This window comes from Colletotrichum destructivum, chromosome 6, assembly GCF_034447905.1.
Source record: "Colletotrichum destructivum chromosome 6, complete sequence".
Lineage (NCBI taxonomy): Eukaryota > Fungi > Ascomycota > Sordariomycetes > Glomerellales > Glomerellaceae > Colletotrichum > Colletotrichum destructivum.
In genome coordinates, this window is record NC_085901.1 from 3,841,041 (window position 1) to 3,860,865 (window position 19,825).

A 19,825-nucleotide genomic window follows, 5' to 3' on the forward strand; every position below is an offset into this window, starting at 1 on the left:
TGAATGAGTAGCCAAGGAGCACAGCAAGACGATCGATGCGTAGCATGGGAATCCAGGCAGATGAAGGTGGTGAACCCTATCCGTTCCATCCACTCGGGAGAATGAGACAAGAAAAGGTAAAACACTGAGAGAAAGAAAGGAGGAGGATCCGAAGCCACCACGACCACGAACACGACCGTCATCCTGGCGAGTGCGTGACAGAGACACGATGCGCCAGCCCAGGGCAGCCAGCCAACACTCAGCCAGCATGGCAAAGCCGGGCGTCCGTCAAGCGTGGACAGGGACGGGGTTTAAATTGGACCTGGGTTAAGTAGGAGTGGATTCTTTAGTCGGAGGGCGCGAGATTGAGCGACAGCGGGGAAGAGAGGCCGGCGAAGGCGACGGAGACGAGATGAGGCAGGAATTTGCATTTTTGCACACGCGCGCCTATGCTTCTCGTAATAACGTGGCAAAACGGGGGAGGGGAAGGGCGGGGTGGAGGAAAAGGGGTTTCCATGGATGTTGGTTCAGGTGAAGAATGATGAATGAACACAAGACCATGATTGATGACATGAGAAAAAGATAAGATGTCTACATCTACGGGTCCTCCCAGGTCAGGAGGGTTGCGGCATAGCCGGAAGAAAAAGTACTGGGTGTTGGGTGTCGAATGTTGCAAGTGGCATTTGGGAGGACAAATGGAGGGAGAAGGAATAGAAAGAGAAGAAATAATCAGATAAAAGAGAGAAAGAGAGAGAGAGAGAGAGGGGGGGGGGGGTTGAACGGATGCGTACACTCACTCGTCCGAAGCAAATGAGGCGTCTATCAAAAACGGACAAGGTGGTGGTGATGTGACGGTCAATGTCCACGTCTTTTGGTGTCTTTAGTTGCTTGGTGTGTGGGGAGAGCAATTGAGTTGGGTGGGCGGCCCAAAAGAGGCTTTCCCTCTGGTTTCTTTGCTGTTGTCTCTGGCGGGAACTTGTTGCTGATGCTGCCGCCCTCTTGGAGCTCAAGTGTTCAATGAATTATACTGACGCCAGAGGCATCCATCGGCCGAGGAAAGCCGCCTTCTAAAGTGCCATGAGCCCTTCTTTCCTTCCTTCCTTACTTCCTTCCCTTCTGTTTACCTGAATTCTGCCCTTTCCCTCCCCTCCCATCTTTCCTTCCCCTCCATTCTTCCATTCTTTCCAGTCTTTCCTCCCACGACCCCCTACACCTACACCTACGTACCCACCCACCTAGGACAGCCCAGACCAGAGCAGCAGACTTGCCTGCGACTCCCCATTTTGGATCAAATTCGCACCCGCCAGGTGTTTGAAGGAAGGGAAGGAACCACAGACTGGTACTGGACGACGCGCATGGTGTGGGAAGGAAAGGCCCAGCTCTTCATCGGGGTACCTGGCACTGTGGGAGGAGGCAGGGAGCTAGGAAGGCACGGGTCGCGCACACACACACACACACACTCACACGCTCGCTCACTCAACTCACCCACTCACTCAGGGCAGTGTGGACTGAATGGGAGGTACATCCGTCATGTACTTTATTCACATAAATCGCCCAACCTGCCCCCCCCGTTTCCTTTCCTCCTCTTCTCTCGCATTTTCCCTCACCTTTTTCTCTGCCTCTACTGCCTCCCCTCTTTCTGTTCTTGCTGGATTTGTTTTTCTGGCATCGCTGCGAGCCCGTGTTGCTGCTCATTTGCGGCTGCTCTCGCCATCGACTTCTGTAACCGCTGACCTAGAAACGGTAGCCCCTCCTTGGGGACCTCCAGCACCGTTTTCCCACCGTTCGGCGCCTTGTAAGTGCCATCCATTCGACTGCAGCGACGTCAAAACAGCACATGCCCGTTTTCGAATCGATTTCCATGTGAGAAATCAGTCCTCAGCGAGTGAGAAGGTTCTCACGACACTTCCAAACCTCCCGGAAGCACGCCAACCCAGCTAGAAGGAGGACCAGAGGACAGACTCCCACCCGCCGAGGCTCGAAACAGTCATGGGCTGCCCGGGGCCACTCGACAGACGGGGTCGACCAGGGTCCTTAGCCGTATCTGGCCCGAGCGAGCGAGAATCTCCAGCCCACCGACTACCGTTGCTGGCCAGACCGTCTGGCTTCATGACCCAGTCAGTGTGCTTCGCATGCGCCCAACCCCCAGGAAGCAGCAGTAGGAGGAGGATGACGATGACGACGAAAGGGATGAAGGGAAAGAGGGCGAGAAGATGCGCCAAATTCAAAGCCCAATCGAACCCGGAAACCCAAGCACCACCACAACACCAATGCGAGCCCAGGCACGAGTAAAAAGCCTTCCAGGTCCAGCCATGCGGGCCGTGGCCATGACGGGCCCGGCACCGGCCCATGCCAGACCACGCCAGACATGGGATCCCGCCAAAGAAAATGACCGAAACAAACCCTGAGTGCAGCCCAGACCTTACGGCTACGCTCCAGTGGGCACGACTACATTACGTGCGTGCTGTGTCCTGCGAAAGAAGGGCGCCACACCATACAACACCACCGCGGGCGCCGTCTCAATCGGTAAGCATCAGGCACCCGGTAATCATTGCATTGCTTGCTCATGACTTCCGCCACGCAAGCATTTGAGAACTCTTCATCTTGGGGTTACCAGCTGACGGGAGGGGATGCAAGGGGGGATTCGAAACACTACAACGAAGAAACCCACTGGGACGATGTCCGCGAGCTTAATGACAGCAGCGCAACACATGGCCTGCCTGGTCATCCGTGGACTACCGTTAACGCCTAGGACTGGGCGATTCGGATGAGGATGTGTGGCCGCCGCCGCCTCGAGGAAGCCATCTCACTGGGAAGGATGCGCCTTTACCGCATCATCTTCTTATGCACTTGATTGGCGGGGCATCCTGCAGCAATCAACAACCATGGACAACGAACGACAGCGACAGACTATATGGATGCACCATCGCTTACTCGCACGACAACGACACATTAGCCACATGCGCGGGGCAATTTTCTTCCCTTTTCTCCCCTTTCAACTTTATTGCTGCAATGAGCATGCTCGCGCTCTCAACCTCTCCCAGCCACCGATTCGTCCTGGAGACTTGCACCCAACATGAGACTCCCCACTTACACCGGCGGCAAGGTCACAGCCCCCATCCCCTTGCAGACCATGGCAATTGGGGGGAGTTCACTGTTACGCGCCCTGGTGGTCTATATGCCAAGCCTACCGAGCTGGAAGTCAGACCGTGCTGGACTTGTCGCGGTCGTCGGCGCTCAAACGATCTCGCAGTCTCTTGAATCACCGATCGCGCTGCCTGTCGCGCTTCCATCTTGCTATCATGCTTTTCTTGGTATTGCGTCGATGTGCGACCAGCATCGCTGGACAGCATAGTCACCTCGTCTCTCGTTGCGGTCGGTTGTCAGTTGCCATGTCCTCTCTCTCCTCGCTAGGAAATCTAGTGTATTTATTGTCCCTACCCTTTCTAGTCACAGGTTCCTGACCCGACGAACATCTCCCTTACTGGCACCGATCACGAGAGCTCATCATCCAAGTGGACGAACTTGCTGCTACACTCTTGTCATCGACACTCTTTGCTTTGAAGCCAGACCTTACTCAGAATGAGATGGACGTGGACGAGACGCAACCTTCAATACGAGACTTAGCTTCCGAGCGAGCACACTCTATCAATGACCACAAGTTGTGGCCATGGTCTTGGGGTGGGTGTCGGTGTGCGGCCGCTATACAGGCAATGGTCCTAATGATAATCTCTGGCCCAAGAAGTCTTGGATAGTACTCGCACGGGTAATGCCGGTAAGAGCAGTCACATATGGTCTGCGAGGGGAGTTGTGACGGTGGTGATGATGATGGGTTGAACTCCGGAAGATGTTGTCAGGCTCGTGAGGATAGGGAGCAGGGAGTAAGACCACACAACATTCGCCAAAAAGCAGAACGGACATAGGCGAGAGAGAAGAAGAGTTCACAGAACCATGAGAAAACCGTGACGGCGGGCACAACGTAAGAGGCATGATGGCAGACGGACACAACGCAGGCCGGCGACAGTAGCGGCGACAGCACTGGCGACAACTACACCAACGATGGGTGGGCAGCAAATGGGAGTGAGTACCCAGGGCAGATGGAGCCTTTGGGAGCCCGGTACGGTCGCGATACTGAGTGGATGAGAATCTGATAGCCGAAAACCCAGAATCGCGGCTTTGCTACTAACAAAAGTTGCTGGTGGCCTATGCTGACACTAACAGAGGGATCTGATTGGCCTGTCGGTAGACTCCGGGCTCCCGGCTGCATTTGGTTCATTGGATACTAGTCCAAATAGGGCAAGCGTCGCATTGTTGAGTGTCTTCTTGCGCCGGGCGATGAAACCAGTGGAAGCGCCGACATCAGCACCGCCCCCTGATAACTGACTCTGCTGATTTGACGAGACAGGCCACACAGATACCAGGGACACACACACAGCGGAGACTTCTCACCCTCACTCTCAATCACCCTCACTCGCATTCGCATCGCAAGACACTCTCACTCATCAGTCGCTCACCACTCACTCCGTCACCCACACACGCTCGCATCCGACCCGTCCAGCAAATTCCGTTGCGCAAACAGACAGCCCGCCAGCAGCTCCCTAGGTAAGAAGATTGGGCTTTTTTTCTCTTTCGTCAGCCTTTCGTTGCATTTGCGTTGATCCTCGCCCCCCGTCGCTTGCATTACCTCTGCTCCTCTCACTGCTCTCTGCCTTGTCTTGTCCTGTTCCGACCCGAAGCTGTCCTGTCTTCTTCCCGCCGCCGCCCCGAAAGTCGTACCCTTTTTTTTTTTCTCACTATCTTTCTCTACAAAGCCTCGCACCCCCCATCCAGACCACCCCCCGGACCGCCGATAGAGCTGTAGGTCCTATTTTAATTGTCTCGTGACCATTATTCGATGCAATGATGCCGTCTTTTGATGGCTGATGCCGCTGGCGTGCGTTGCTGCCGGTGTTCTGTAGCCGCGCGAGTTCGCGACTCTGACGCAGCCGCAGGTTTTCGAATCGTCTACACTTTGCCTTTTAGTTTTATTTATTTTTATTTTTATTCCATTTCTTGCACTTCCCATCCTGTATCAGGCTAGACAGACCAACGAGTCGCGAGTGAGAAAAAAAACCTGAGCTTACACGACGCGCCTCGTCGGGCAGGTTGTCTTGTCTGTCTTGTCTTGACTTGATAGCTCTTGGTTTGTTCCTGTGTCGCGCTTCTCTTGCTCGGGGAAGCATTGTCTTTCTTTTTCTTGTCTTGGCCTCAGGGAGGATTTCCCCCTCTACTTCCTTACCCTCTCGTTCCCTCTTTTTCTCTCGCTGTCCTCTTCCTGGTGCGCCGCTTTCCTCCGCTTGCCCCCATCCCTCCCCTACCTAAGCCAGCCTGTTAGGTAGGTAAAGGCCGGTCAAAGGCCCGGCTGGTCCTCTTGTCCCTCGCTTCACTCTCGCTCTCACTCTCACTCCCACTCTCCACTCTGCCGCCTCTCACAGCACACTCACGCGCTTCTCGCTCTCCCGCCCAAGCCCGGTGGCGCCAGCGCTCCCACCAGCCTCTAGACCCCCCCCCAGCGCACCTCAGCCAAATGCGGCTACTGCTCCACTGCTGATTTCCCACACAACCCGCTACTCGTCCGCTCGCTCGCTCCCCCCAGCACCACGCACCACGTCCAGTCCACACACCACACACAACCGCGACGCGCGACAAGTCTGCATCGCGACAACCCGCTGCCGTGTTGCTTTCCATCTCGCCCGTTTGCTGCTCCATCTCGATGGACCTTGGCTCATTTCACTGCAGTCGCTGATTTTTCCCAGTCATCGCTCGATGGGTCGCTCGAGCCGACCACAACCATGAGCACCTGGATGAACGAAGCCGCGGTCCCCAACCACAATGGCAACGCCTTCCCACACATGAACGACTCGAACGCTGCCGGAGCCATGATGGATCCCTCCGCCTTCATGGGCAGCCCTGCCCACTTCAATCCCGCTCAGTTTGCCAATCCTCAACAGGCCCAGCAGGCCCAGCAACAGCAGGTTCAGCATCACCAACAGCAACAGCAACAGCAACAGCAACAGCAGCAGCAGCAGCAGATGGCCGCCATGCAAAATGGCCAGATGCGCAACGCCTCGCCCTCATCTTTCCAGAACCCCGCCTATCAAACCAACTCGGTCGTTCCATCAAAGCGACCTCGTCCTCGCGAGGACAGCATCGCCGGCTCGCCGCGACAGAATCCCGGCATGCTGCCGACGTCGCGCTCCGAAACGCCCCAGACCTTCCCCGGCTATCAACCGGGTATGCCTCAACAGGCTCAAGGCCAACCCTCGCCCTACCCCCATCTCCAACCCAACGGCTCCGCCAACGCGACGCCGTCTCCCATCATGGCGAACCAACTGCGACCCGGCAGTGTACCCCAGCGAGTCGCAACCGCGTCACCGCATCCTTTCTCGCCCGGCGCCCAGCAGTTCGCGCCCCAAGCCTCCCCGAACCCTTCCGAACACGGCACCCCCCAACCGAACCACTACATGCAGCAGAACATGCAGAATATGCCACAGGGCTATAATCCCAACTTCAACCCTTCCCAGTCGCCCGCGCGACCCTCCCCGAACCCAAACGCGATGGCCGCCTCGGGCATGATGCCTCAGCAGATGGGACAGATGCCTCAGCACATGGGCCAGATGCCGAACCAGATGTTGCCACCCAATATGCAACCGCGAAACCCGATGGAGCAGCAACAGATGGCTGCCTACCAGGCGCGGTTGGCTAAACAACTACAACAAGGGACGATGCAGGGAATGCAGAACATGCAGAACATGCAAAATATGCAAAGCATGCAGAATATGCAGATGGCGGCGCAGATGCAGGCTCAGAACATGGCTCAAGGCCGCGGCATGATGCCAAAGCAACCGATGCAGATGCCCAACGGCCAAATGCCGCCAGGCGCCATGCGACCCCAGCCCCAACAACGCCCGATGCCCGGATCAAACCCCGAATCCTTCATGAAGTCCCTCAATAACTTCATGGCCGCCAAGGGCCAACAACTCGATCCCAATCCGGTTATTGGCAACCGCCCCGTCAATCTCCTCACGCTCTTTCAATCCGTTCAATCGAAAGGAGGCTACAAGCCCACGACCGCCGGCAATCAATGGCCCCATGTTTCCAACAGCATAGGCTTCCACCCCGGCCAGATTCCTCAGGCGCCACAGATGTTGAAGGAAATCTACGAACGGAACCTGCTTCGCTTTGAAGAGGCCTGGGTCGCGCAGCAGAGTCGGCAGCGTATGATGCAGCATCACAACCAGCCAGGCATGCCTGGTCAGCCCGTCCAGCCCGGTCAACCCGGTCAACCCGGTCAACCCGGTCAGCCCGGTCAGCCCGGTCAGCCCGGTCAGCCCGGTCTACCTATTCCGCCCGGTGCCCAACCTCAGTCGACTCCTACGAAGCAGCAAATGTCCCCACAAGGTCATTTGCCGCCCCAGCAGCCAATGATGCCTCAAGGTCAGCCGAACATGCCTCCTCAGCAGGTCCAGACTCCCGTCAAGCAAGGGTCATTCAGCGGCCAGCCTCCGTCGGTCAACGGGTTCCAAACTCCTCAAGCACCAGGGCCACATACTCCTGCGACTGCGCAGCAGGGCCACGCCCGCAATAGCCTTTCGCGGAGCGTCGAGCCAACGCCAGGCCATCCTCAGGCCTTCCCCTCAGCGTCCCCAGCATCCGTCAAAGGTGGAGGGATGCCCATGGCGGCGCCTCCTGGGATGGACCAAAATCTGATGGCGGCGTCTATCAAACCCCGCATGCTGCGACTGGCCCACGAATCCGACGAATACACGCCGAGCGCTCGCCCTCTCGAGACCTACGGCGGAATCAACGTCCGGGCATTTGACTTGAAGGGTCTGGAACTCCAAAGCCTGAAGCCTGACATCCCCCCACCGTACGAGCTGGGGTATGTAGATCTGCATGCCCTCACGCGGAGTTTAGAATCCGGCATTCACGGCGAAGTCCGCCTTGCCCTCGACACCCTTGCGACCGTTACGGCGACCCAGCACCAGGCGCTGCACATCCACCTGAAGTACTGCGAGGAACTCATTGAAGCGCTTCTCGAGTGCGCCGAAGAACAGCTGGACTTGCTTGTGGAGAACACAGAAGAGGCTTCGGCCGACATCCAGCTGGCCCCCTACGAGGACGTGGCACGCGCCTGCTGGACCGACAAGATGGGTGTTAGGGAGCTGCCCAAGTTCGGGTCGCTAGACTACGAGCTCGACCGAGCTGTTGAGCGCTTCTCCTGTGTCATCACCATTCTGCGCAACCTGTCTTTTCCTGAGGCCTCCAACGAGAACCATCTTGTGCTGGGCGATGAGCTAGTGATTAAGTTCCTTTGCGTCGTCATCAGGTATCTCGGCACCAGGAACATGCTGTTTCGGACAAACGCAAACACGCTGGAGTTTATGAAGGACGCCATCATCCTCCTGTCCAACATTGCGGGCGCGGTTGAAATTCCCGGCCGCGAGCAGGCTTTGTGTCTCTTGCACTTCTTGCTGGCTTTTGCGCCAGCCCCAGGGCCAACAACCATGGATGACAAGCTCTACTTCCCGCCCTATCAGCCTGGTGTCCACACGTACACCTTCCACGCCGTGGACGCGCTGGCCAGATTTCTGGCCAGAGACGAGCCCAACAGAACACACTACAAGATGCTGTATGCTATGGATGCTAGCAGCAGTCCGCCGTACGACTTGTTGACGCGTTCTTTTGCTCTCGCTACGACTGTCGTTCCCATCCAGTCGCCCGAATCCGCCGTGGCACACATCGAGGCTCCAGAACGGTTCTTCCGGCTCGTTGAGGATCGCAAGCCGTGGTTGATGCAGGGCCTCCTGGCTGCGGATATCCTTGCCTCCCTGGCCCCAGGGTACGAAACAGGCGTTGCCAAGTCATGGCTTTCCAGCGGCAACGGGTTTGCGCAAGCCCTGTATCATTTTGTGCAGGTGCTGGGAGCCCAGTTCGAGCAGCCGTGGCAAACACGCAGCGGCCAAGGCGACCCCGCGGGTCGCGACACGGGGCTTGTATACATTGCGACCTCGGGTATCTCGACTCTGCGGAGACTAGCAGAAAAGGCCCGCGATCCCAACGACCCCAGGTCGTCTGTCCCCGCGGATTCGTTGCCTTCAGAGGAAAGCCTATTCAAGATGATGCTGATGCGGTCGCCGGAATGGACCAAGGATGGCGTGATCCGGAACCTTGCGGTTTACGCGTCAGTGGACTCTTGAGATAGTGACATTCACGACTTTCAGGATTTTGCATGGCATCGACAGGCAGTCGGCGTCTACGTTTGTTTCAAAAGGAGCGGTTGCTATACCATGTGGACATTCAGTTGAAAGGAGGTTTAACATCCAGCCCATCGTTGGGAGTATGGTGCAGATATTGTACAAGTGTTGTAACCAAAAAAAGATATTGGGCGAGTGGTTGGGAGTTAACTGGGAGCATGGAGCGAGGCTGCTTGGCCATGGGGCCATTTGTTTCTTAGGTGTATATGACGCGGCAATGCAGAATCCCTCCAAAGACTGTCTGAACACGACGAGGCGCCAGGTGCAGACAGTATAATGAATCAGACAGGATGAATGTCGTCACCTGGGAGGCACTAGTCTTCTTTACATGTGGTTCATTGCTTGGTTTGATTCAGTGCCCATTTCAGATGCTAATAGTACATTTGCCATAGATACCGGTATTGGGTATTGTACGGAGCTTTCGGCCATGCTCCCATCGTAGAGCACCCGTCAAAGTATTCCCCCCCTTCCTCCTTATCCCCAATGGTATGATACATTTTTTGATTATACAGCCTCGCTCTCCTCCATTCGATGCCTTTTTCATGCTGCAGCGGCAGACTTGCCCATTGTGGTGCTAAGCCATTGCTTTACCTTGTCGACGTGGAAGCCCTGTCAGTCTTGTTAGTCGGGGAAGCGTTCACCAGATTGGGGGCTGCGGCTGAGAGGCACGACGGCGCTGGACCGGCCAGGCATACGTCTCGAGACTTCCAGCTGGGAAACCAGAAGCTGTGTAGAGAGGTGCGTACCTTGATCTGGACGTGACCCGTCACGGGGTTCAGCTTGACATCCTCAGCAGGGAAGCCTGCCTCGCGGGCAAGGTCCTGGGCGAAGGCCTTCTTGTTGCCCTCGATCTTCTTGACGACGGTGAACTTGGATGATCCGGCGGCCTTTGTGCTCGGGTAGACGGGGAACTGGTTGCCGGCGGTCAGGCCAATGACGTACGGTCTCGCAGCGGCAGCGGGGGCTGATGTCGTCGAGGCGGAGGAGGAGAAGCGTATTGAAGGAAGGAGGGCGGATGCTCTGGGGGTCGACCGGGCGAGAACGGCGGCGGCGGTGGTGAGTGCTGAGCGCATTTTGGAAGAGTGTGGATGTACAGCGGTTTCGTATCGGGGGATGTTTCAACACTAGGGGACGCGAGGCTGAGGTTTGGCGAGGGCTGTGACAGCAAAAAGGGCCCTTCTTTCAGAGGTTTCTTGCTGGATGAAGGGATTCGCGCCGGTTGAAGTTCGGGACGGTTTTCGCGTGCTCCTGGTTCGTGCGCACACCGTCGGGGTTCTCGTCTCCACATTGCCAAATGCCCGTCGCCAGTTTCACTTATGTCAGCATTCAGCATTGAACCCCCCGGTTCAACGAATTAGGCGGAACGGGAAAACCCCGGCACGAAACCCCCCACCAATTCCAGGTCGTTTGGCGAAAATGCCCAAAACTCTTTCGTGCCCCTCAGCGGAAGGAAAAGATTCGAGAGGCTCAAAGAGACGATTCGCGCAGCTCACCCCGAACCCGACGGCCGACGAGACACACACACAACCACCCCCCCTTCTCTCTCGCGACGATTCCATACCTCGACTTTTGACGATCCGATATCGAAAAAAAAGTCCGACGACGAAATCCCTATTCCGTCTACACCGTTTCGATACCACAAACACCCACCCACTTACCCACACACACACACACACCACACAACCGCCCATCATGGAGGAAGTCTACGCCGCCCTCGGTGAGGAGAGCATCCTGCCCAAGGTCGCGTCGCAGCTGTCGAGACACCTCGTCTTCCCGCTGATCGAGTTCGAGGCCGGCCGCGCCGAGGAGAAGGGCGACGACGAGACGGCCCGCAAGATCCTCGCCGGCAAGATCAAGCTGCTCGAGGACACCAACATGGCCGACTACGTCGCCCAGCTGTACCAGGAGCTCAACGGCGGCAGTGAGGCACCCGCCGAGTACGCCAAGAAGCGCAACGATGTCATTGCCCAGCTCGAGAAGTACGAGCAGGACACGGCCAAGATCTCGGAGCTGCTCACCCGCGAGGACGTCGTTGGTGCCCTGCGCAGCGACAAGGTTGCCAACTTGGAGTTTTTGAAGAAGGACCACGATGTACGTTGTTGGACCCGATAATGAAGAAGATGAAGAAGAGGCGAAAGACGAATAGGAAGAAGAGGCAAGGCTAACATGACTGTCCCTTACCCACCTAGGTCACCATCGAGATGGTCAACGCGCTCTACGAGTTCGGCCAGTTCCAGTTCCGCTGCGGCAACTACGGCGCCGCCGCAGAGCTTCTGTACCAGTTCCGTGTGCTGTCGACCGACAACGACCGCGTCGCGTCGGCGACCTGGGGCAAGCTCGCGTCCGAGATCCTGACGACCAACTGGGACTCGGCCGTCGAGGAGATCATGAAGGTCAAAGAGAGCATCGACAGCAAGCTCTTCAACAACCCCCGCGCACAGCTCGACCACCGCGCCATGCTCGTTCACTGGGCCTTGTTCCCGCTCTTCAACCACGAGGCTGCGCGCGAGCCCATCCTGGACCTCTTCTTCTCCGCCGCCTACATCAACACCATCCAGACCGCCTGCCCGTGGGTCCTGCGCTACCTCATTGCCGCCGTCATCACCGGCCGCTCGCGCTCGCGCAACTCGTCGCTGCACCAGAAGCAGATGAAGGACGTCATCCGCTACGTTCGCCAGGAGGCCTACGAGTACGCCGACCCCGTCACCGAGTTCGTCTCGGCCCTCTACGTCGCCCACGACTTCAACGCCGCCCGCGAGGCCCTTCGCAAGGCCGAGGAGGTCTGCCGCGCCGACTTCTTCCTCATGTCGTCGTCCGACGCCTTCGTTGACGCCGCCCGCCACCTCATCTGCGAGAGCTACTGCAAGATCTTCAGCCGCATGAACATCCGCGACCTTTCGGCCAAGCTGGGTCTGAACCCGGATGACGGCGAGAAGTGGATCGTCAACCTCATCCGCGAGACGCGTCTCGATGCCAAGATCGACTCCCAGGAGGGCACCGTCATTATGAACCACCCGCCCAACAACGTCTACCAGCAGGTCATCGAGAAGACCAAGGGTGGCTTCTTCCGCACCCAGGTGCTCACCGCCGCCGTCTCCAAATAGGGTACGGAGACGAAGACGACGATGACGACGGGTGCCTGGTGGGGAGAGAGAGCGGCGGCAGCGTAATGGCATGACAACACCCGCACACGTATAACACTTATACACACACACACTACACTTATGAGAGAAGACCGGATGGCGGGGTGGGGAGGGGGTTGTTATTGCACACGCACACTCACACTCACACAAATACCCGAGAAGAGAGGAATCGAAAAGAATTCGGGTTCCCCCCCTTTTTTATAACTTTCAACGACTACTACTCTTCCTACTTGTGACCCTCACCGCCAGGGGCAATATCAGAGACCATCCCAATGGAGACCAATACCCCAGAGACGGAGACCGTTTTGCCGGGAGTATGAGGTTGCCTTTTGTGGGGTCTCTCGGCCTTGAGTGGGTGGTGTTTTGGTGGCGGCGTAGTGGTGATGATGGTGTGAGGTGACAGTGACTTTGGTCGCGTTGCGTGGATTCAAGAACTCTCCCCCTCCCCGCCCTGTTCATAGAACTCCTTTTCTTATTTTCTCTTGTTTTCCCAAACGCGACACGATCACGGGGGGGAAAAACAAACCTACACTCCCCCTCCTCCCCCCCCCCTCGAGACTTCTCTTTTTTCTCTTTTGCATCGGCACGGCGTTCAGGGCAAGAAAATCGGAGGGGGAAGCAAAAGAGGGATGAGGTCGGGAGGGGAAGACCTCTTCGTTTAAAGGGCAATGTGGGAGACGAAAGACGAACCGAACGAATGGGGCTTGTAAAAGAAGTCATGGGGGTGGTTTAGAGAGTGAGAGATTCCACCTCCCTACTCCCTTTTCTCTTTTTTTATTGAAGTCTATTAGCAAGGTCCCCTTTCCTGAGTGAGGATGTATCCTACACACCCGCTTCTGTGTTGTGAAGTTGAGACAGATATTCGCGTGTGTTAGCAACGGAGTTCAAATGAGACGCCCGAAGCCCCTACCCGCCGAGTCTTCCCGGACTGCCAGGGATTACAGATGAGGATGGAGGCCGAAAACGAGAGGCCTCTCGGCCGTTTACTGGGTTTGACGTTCCCGCAGTCTCCTTCTTTTCGACGTGACATCGTTAGGCCACTATTCTGAAAATTCGTCAACGGGGCGACGAAGCATTAGGGAGGATAGCAAATGCTTTTATTTTCGTCAGGCGTTTCTTCATAATGTTAATGATCCATGGTACCAACGGCCCGTGAAACATGACCGGGCCGTCTGTTCACATCTACGTCCACAGACTCTACGGCCCATCGCGCCCGGCCATGAACACCCGTCCCTTGAGCTCCTCGACAACACTATCCCTCATCCACCACTCCTGGCTCTTCTCCCCCTCGCCACCGCCGCTTTTAGCCTGGGCCCACGAGCTACCCTCCAGCTGCGCGCGGCGGTCTGCCCACTCGAACAGCATCTTGAGCCCGAGCAGTCGCTCCCTCGACGACCCGTCCATGCTGCGCTGCAGCACGAGCCGCGAGTCAACCGCGGACCCGGAGCTCTCGCTGGCGACGCCGTCCGAGTTGGTAGTCCGGTCGAGCACCGTAGCGCGCTCGGCGTACGTGAGGTCGCGAAGGGCATCGAGGCCAAACACCCACTCGAGGGGATCCTGTCGGCCGTTGTCAGTGATATCGGCGAGAGCGTCACGGCCGAGGGCGCGCAGCGTCGACGTGAACGGGGCCTCCTGCGCCGGACGCCGGCGGAGGTAGAGGCTCTGGTTCTGCCGGAAGGCGTCGACGAGCGAGGGGTTCTTTTCAAAGTCGATCTCGAGGTCCCAGAATGCCGGGCCCGCGTTGGTGCGGATACTCGCGATCTCGCCGAGGGGAGGCAGGAGGCAGGGCGTCTGGCGGACGGTGGCGATCGTCTCGGCGTCGTCCGGCTCCCCTGTGCTCTTCCGGCGGATCTCGATAGGGGCCGAAATTGGCTGGCCCGTGGCGACGTCCTTGGCCACGAGGCAGCGAGGATCCGTTGCCAAGACCCAGAAGTGGCGAAATGCTTGAAGGTGAGATCGGTTGTCCATAACAGATGTCGGGAAGACGGGGTAGAATGCAATGAGCAGACTGGCGATGGCCAGGTTGCTTGTGCCAAAGGTAGCCGTCCCGCATCCGAGGAACAGCGATCCGATGGCCAAGTGAGCAGCCAGGTGCGAGCCGTACGGGGTCTCGGGGTCGTCTCGGCCATGCAGCAGACGGAGGCGACGGAGCACGACGAGATCGCCGGTTCCGGCCATGACGATAGAGGCCGAGAGCGCAAGCACGTCCTGGCACATGCGGGCGTTGGAACGAGCCAGCTCTTCGTCATACATGGGATGGTCATGGGGCGGTGGGCGCTGCGTGGCGGGCAACCGGGATATGCGGATGAAGTGGTCGAGGTAGTGTATCAGAAGGTCTCGTACCCTCGTAGATGCGCTGCCTGCGTAACGCAGCGCGATTGAGAAGCAGATTCCGGTGATGATACTGAAGAAGGGGAGGTCGGTACTCTTCAGCCTCGACGTGTTGACCAGCTTGTGCCGGTTACGATATGCCTTGGGCAGACTCTCGAGGATCCATGCGAACGTCGGTTGGATCTTGTTCCACATGATCAAGTTCTTGGCGACAGTGCGCAGGAGCAGGATATCGGGCCGGATGTAGTCGAACTGAACGATGGACTCGGGTACGTCGATCTTCCGGGCGACGATTTGGTCCTCGGATTTCATGAATATCAGAGCCAACGCCATGACCGCGCCCGCGGCTGCTCGGTCCAAGACGTGCACCATTTCCACCTTCTTCGTGGCAGTCGCGATCGTTACGAGACTTTCGGTAAGCTTCATGTCGTGGAGCCCGCGGAGGTCGTTCCCTTTGCCGAGGTTGATGAGACCGAGCGAGAAACCGGCCGCCAGGCGGTAGCATTCGCTGCGAAGGGGTTCGTCCTCGTCTTCTTCGTCAACATGCTTGATCTCGGACATCATAATCTCGCTCATGCGTCTGTGTTGGCTGTTATAATAGAGCAAGCCGATGCCCATGATGCCGGTCGTCTGCGTCAGCGGGGAGAGGTTCAGCTCGGCGGCCCCTCGAGGCAGCATGCGAGTAACGTGGACCGAGATAAGTCGGGTGATGAGAGAGTCCATAGTGCCCATGTAGGACGCCGCGAGGCCGAGCAAGAGACCAACAGAGGTCATTGTGTGCTTGGGTGTCAGGTATTTGAAAGCGACCCATTTGGCGATGCCCCTGAGATGTCCATTCAGACCCAGGGCCAACAAAAAGCCGGCATGGCGGTTACTTAGATCGTGGCCAGGCTTATTGTACAGGATCCATGACGTGTCGATGCCCTTGGCCTGTGGTGAAATGGCGAGCCCAGCGGCCACGCCTTGGTGGAAAAACCCCCAGCAGACCTTGTCCTCTGTGAACAGTGTCTTGTCAACGCCGACAGTGACGTTGGTCGGACGGACGACGCAGTTGAGGTTGAATCCGGCCACGTGGAACTTCTGCGTCAGTAACGGGTATCGCAAGCTGTAGTATAGAAGAGCTCGGCCGGCGGGGATGGCCAGAGTGCCGGTAGCTATCCTGGACACGAGTTCCTTTTGCCTCTCGAGGTATTCGCTTTCCGACCACGTTGGGTCGGCTTCAAGGCGGACGACGCGGGCCCTGTGGGTTGATAAGAGATTTTGGGCTTCGTTGAGACGGCGGTCCTCGTTGAAAAGGGCTCGGATGACGGCTTGCCGCTCGGTACCCTCGCCTTCGTCGTAGCCAATATTGTTGTATTCGTTGACGCTTTGGCAGATGGTACGATAGTCCCACGCCGCATTGTGCGTAGGCGTCTGTTACTAGTCAATATCGACACGCACGGACATAGTGGGTTCACAGATAACGTACAAGAATGTTAGCACCGCTCTTTTGCAGGTTTTTGGTAGGTGCCAGTATCATGCTCATATCGCCACGGTTGACAAGCTCCAGCAGATCTTTGGGCCATGAAGCAGGCGGCCGGGCTTGGCATCTCGATATGGAATCTTTCAATGGTGTAAGCACAGCTTCAGGAAGTGTCTCAAGGACTCGGCTGCTGATGCCCGCCAAGTGCATGGCCTCAACCATGCTGGCAGGGCTGCCCTTTGGCGTGAGCTTCTCAAAAAAACGTTTGAACATGAAGGTCCTTGGGGTAATGGGGGTCCATCTCGAATCCTTGAGATGATCCTGCTCGGCCTTTACCGGTTGTGAATGGTAAAGATTGGCTAGTGTCAGGAATGGATGATACTGTCCAGTGGCGAGGCATGTCTGGATCCAGTGAAAGACGTCAAAATCAACACCAGAGGGCTGGGTGAGGGGAACTTCGAGGCGGAGCTCTGTGGTTGAGATTAGCATCATGAGTTCCTGATTATGAAGGTGTTGCTGACCTGAGTCGTAACGAGGATCCAGCTCTTCCTGGATCCCCAGCTCATACATGGCCACGAAATTGTGCCATCCAAGCCAGCGAGCAATCTGGCAAGTGACTACACGCAGTGGGGCTGTTCCCGGAGAGGCGTATTCGGGAGTCATGATATCCAGCTTCTGTTCCTCGAGAAGGAGGTGAAGTGCAACTAATATGTTCCAAGCGGCGTTCCCACGGTTTTCCGCGCTGCGTTGTTGCCCGGTTGGCAGATAGCCATTTTCGCCGACGGCCTTTTCGCCAAGCGGAGATGCCAGGTATCCCTTGGCGTACTGGACGTGTGTAGACATGAACTTAGACTCCTTGAGGCCTGGGCTGATGATGTTCTCCGTGTCGTCACTAGTGTCTTCATCGAGGGTCCAATCCCAAGCCTTGGTTTGCTGCCAGCTGGGACAACCCAGAGCATTGGGGGTTTCGTATAGATGTAGCGTGTTCCAGTCCTCGAGGCTTTGTATTGACCCAAAGGAGCCGGATTGAGGTCGTCTTCTGCCTCTGGATGGCTTGGTCGGAGAGTCTTGCGCTGGCTTTGTCTTTCCGAGAGCGAGATAGATGGTCAAAAGCAGAATCACCAGCGATGACCATTCTGCGTCGGCAACTTCAAACTCTTCGCTCTTGACCCATATCATGATGTGCCACCAGCCGGGAAAGATCTTCTCGGCATGCGTTGCCGGGAGAATGCTCCGACATGCGTCCAGCACCTTGCGCACCTGCGGGTTTCGAGGCTGGAGTTGTATTTGGATCTGGTGGTGTCTATCTTCGCCATCAACCATGTCGACGACCCCCCTAGCTTTGGAGTACTTGAGTCCGCCGACGTGGCCGTTAGCAACCTCGACGACTTCCGACTTGCGGTGGCGAACGTCTCTGTCGACGACACGCCCTCGGTAGTGTAGACTGCGAACATTTTCCAGAGACATTAGCGGGAGATTGATGGGGGTGATCTGGCTCCATGGAGCCTGAATGCTCAGCTCCCTGCGGCCTTCATGTCCTTCAGACAGGATTAGGATAACGGATATGTCGCCGTCGGTCACCTTGCACGAGTCTACAACATGGTGAGCTCGGCGAAGCGCGCCGCAAGCCAGCCGGACGGGGTCTTCAGACGACGTGGAGCTCTTGCCAGGCTTCGGTGGCACCAGGAAGCGCGGTCCTCGCTGGAGATCAATTGTCAGGAGCTGCAGTCGCTTATCGAGAGAGTCCTGAATTCCGATGAGCAGCTCGCCGCGCAGGGGGTCGTCTAGGGCGAACTGGGGCGCTGTCAGGATGAAGACCTTGCAGTGCTCGCGAGCCGGCTGCTTTGACAGCGAGTAGCGCACGTTGGAGTTGTCTAGCGAGATGGTCTGGATCTTGGTGAACATCATTTCCTGGGAAATGCCATCGAAAACGTGGTCGTCCAGGCCCATGCTATGGAAGCCCTCGAAATCCCCGCCGGCTCGCAGTTCTTCAAGCACCCCATCAATCGGGGCCTCCAGCAAGCTCCCGAGGCTGGGATGGATGGTCTGGTTGTAGTTGAACGAGCCGTAGCCACCACTAAGCCTAGGTCCTTGGCTACCGTAAGACTCGATCCGTTTTGATCCGCCATGGGCTGGGATCAAGGGCTGCTCGGAGAAGACTGAACGCTCCTGAGATGCAGAAAGGTCGGCACGAGCCAGCATCGAACTCACTCGCCGCGATTGTCTTCTATGGGCGCCAGACTCTTTATCCAGGTCGAAAGAAGACACCAGATCGAGAGGCTTCTCGACCTTGTCAAGCCTTTCAGTCTTTTCGCTTTTCCTCGACCTTTTCCCCGGCAAGGGAGCCCCAAAGCTCTCACGAAAGTTTGTCTGCACCGGGGTCGTGGCGCCGCTGGCAAAGTGCGGCTGCATAGAGCTTCGTCGACGCTCTGCCCTGCTCTTGTCCTTCTTAAGGCGGCCGATGAAGGGGTCCTCGTTTTTGATGTAGGCAACTCTCCACACGGCATAGGTGCTGGCCTCCCGGTTCATGGTGACGGCGAGTATCAGGGGTTCCAAGTTCTTGGTCTTGGGTGCGCCGGGATGCTTGATCTCCTCAATGTGTAGAATTTCTTCGGCGGGGTCCAGGAAATAGGGCGACTTGGGCGAGCTCTTCCTCCTCTTTTCCCCGGCAGCGCCGTCCGGTCGAGTAACCACGAGCCCGAGCTCTTGCAAAGGGTCCAGCAGAGACACCAAGCGCGGCCAGTGCGAGTTCGGCTGTTCCAACGTCGGCTCCCACATGTTTCCCAGGGTCGAGCTTAGACCCAAGGGCAGGTGCTTTGGTTTGTTCAGGCCCTCGACGGAGAAGACAGTGTGCTGTGAGCTTCGAGGAGAGGTGACGGTGATCTGCGAGGAGACGAAGGAGTTGGGCGGAACTTTCGGGAACTTGAGGGAGGCGGGTGCGGTGCTGTCGCCTCTCTGTTTGCGCTGGATTATGACTCCTTGAGGTGCTGCGCAGGCAGCCTCGACCTCGAAAGGCATGTGAACGACATGGCTCGTGCCGGAGAGGAAGTAGATGTGGGCTTGAGTGCGCAGGAAGACGACCAAGGCTCGGGACAGGCGGCGAGGCTCGCTGGTTTTTGTGGACGGCTTCTTCTTTGTATCGTTCGCCTTGATGTCGTCGGCGGTGGGAAAGGAAGCAAGGAGGGCCTGGGTGACGGGCTCCTGTTCGAGGTCGAACTTGTACGACTTACGGAACACAGCACCTCGGCTCCAGACAACGCAGTTCTTGGTGACCAGCAGTTCGTCCTCGATTTCGCATGTATCGTCGTACTCGTTGTGATCGGGGTCAGTCGAGATCTCCCAGGAATATGTCGAGGGCGGTGCATCTTCGTGGGCCGCGTGATGGAGGCCGCTAGGCTGGTGCAGCCCCAAAGACTTAACTGACGCCATTGCGATCCCCCATGTGTGTGACGAAGGTGCAGCAACGTCTGGCCAGAAGGTCCTAAGGGGTGTGGAAGCCTACAAGAGAGTGATGGCCATGGCAACCGCGGGGCTGTGGCGTCTATGTAGGTATTGTGTGTCGTGGCGGATTATTTTCTCGATGGTGATGCTTCGTTTTTCTTTTTTTGGAGTCG

At 57.2% G+C, this 19,825-nt stretch overlaps 5 protein-coding genes across 5 annotated transcripts; 3 read left to right on the forward strand and 2 right to left on the reverse strand.

The window, feature by feature from the left end:
- The first annotated feature begins 1,738 nt into the window (after positions 1–1,738).
- On the forward strand, positions 1,739–2,619 carry CDEST_10370 (uncharacterized protein). Its single transcript, XM_062926528.1, has 2 exons — positions 1,739–2,505; positions 2,617–2,619. The coding sequence occupies exon 1, from the start codon at positions 2,193–2,195 to the stop codon at positions 2,385–2,387; it is 195 nt and encodes a 64-aa protein (XP_062782579.1). The 5' UTR covers positions 1,739–2,192; the 3' UTR covers positions 2,388–2,505; positions 2,617–2,619.
- A 1-nt stretch (position 2,620) lies between these two features.
- Positions 2,621–9,607, forward strand: CDEST_10371 (Putative ARID DNA-binding domain-containing protein). The gene is made up of 2 exons (XM_062926529.1): positions 2,621–4,581; positions 5,775–9,607. The coding sequence occupies exon 2, from the start codon at positions 5,811–5,813 to the stop codon at positions 9,216–9,218; it is 3,408 nt and encodes a 1,135-aa protein (XP_062782580.1). The 5' UTR covers positions 2,621–4,581; positions 5,775–5,810; the 3' UTR covers positions 9,219–9,607.
- CDEST_10372 (Putative large ribosomal subunit protein mL49) lies at positions 7,308–10,518 on the reverse strand. Its single transcript, XM_062926530.1, has 2 exons — positions 10,022–10,518; positions 7,308–9,884 (listed from the first exon to the last, which is right to left on the reverse strand). Exons 1-2 carry the CDS (start codon positions 10,346–10,348, stop codon positions 9,816–9,818), a joined length of 396 nt encoding a protein of 131 aa, XP_062782581.1. The 5' UTR covers positions 10,349–10,518; the 3' UTR covers positions 7,308–9,815.
- Positions 10,519–10,691: 173 nt separating this feature from the next.
- On the forward strand, positions 10,692–13,610 carry CDEST_10373 (Putative proteasome component (PCI) domain, eukaryotic translation initiation factor 3 subunit E; the record flags this gene model as incomplete). The annotated part of the gene is made up of 2 exons (XM_062926531.1): positions 10,692–11,366; positions 11,465–13,610. The coding sequence occupies 2 exons, from the start codon at positions 10,692–10,694 to the stop codon at positions 12,377–12,379; spliced, it is 1,590 nt and encodes a 529-aa protein (XP_062782582.1). The 3' UTR covers positions 12,380–13,610.
- Positions 13,611–13,615: 5 nt separating this feature from the next.
- Positions 13,616–19,793, reverse strand: CDEST_10374 (Putative armadillo-like helical, anaphase-promoting complex subunit 1; the record flags this gene model as incomplete). Its single annotated transcript, XM_062926532.1, has 3 exons — positions 16,733–19,793; positions 16,218–16,681; positions 13,616–16,162 (listed from the first exon to the last, which is right to left on the reverse strand). The coding sequence occupies exons 1-3, from the start codon at positions 19,638–19,640 to the stop codon at positions 13,616–13,618; spliced, it is 5,919 nt and encodes a 1,972-aa protein (XP_062782583.1). The 5' UTR covers positions 19,641–19,793.
- Between the last annotated feature and the right edge of the window lie 32 nt (positions 19,794–19,825).

What these genes read in the sequence shown, in the direction of transcription:
- CDEST_10371 (XM_062926529.1), top strand. Translation starts at nt 5,811, where the DNA reads ATGAGCACCTGGATGAACGAAGCCGCGGTCCCCAACCACAATGGCAAC.
- CDEST_10372 (XM_062926530.1), bottom strand. Translation starts at nt 10,348, where the DNA reads ATGCGCTCAGCACTCACCACCGCCGCCGCCGTTCTCGCCCGGTCGACC. An exon ending in CGGGTCACGTCCAGATCAAG is followed by an intron (nt 9,885 to 10,021) that starts GTACGCACCTCT and finishes CAAGACTGACAG; the next exon opens with GGCTTCCACGTCGACAAGGT.
- CDEST_10370 (XM_062926528.1), top strand. Translation starts at nt 2,193, where the DNA reads ATGCGCCAAATTCAAAGCCCAATCGAACCCGGAAACCCAAGCACCACC.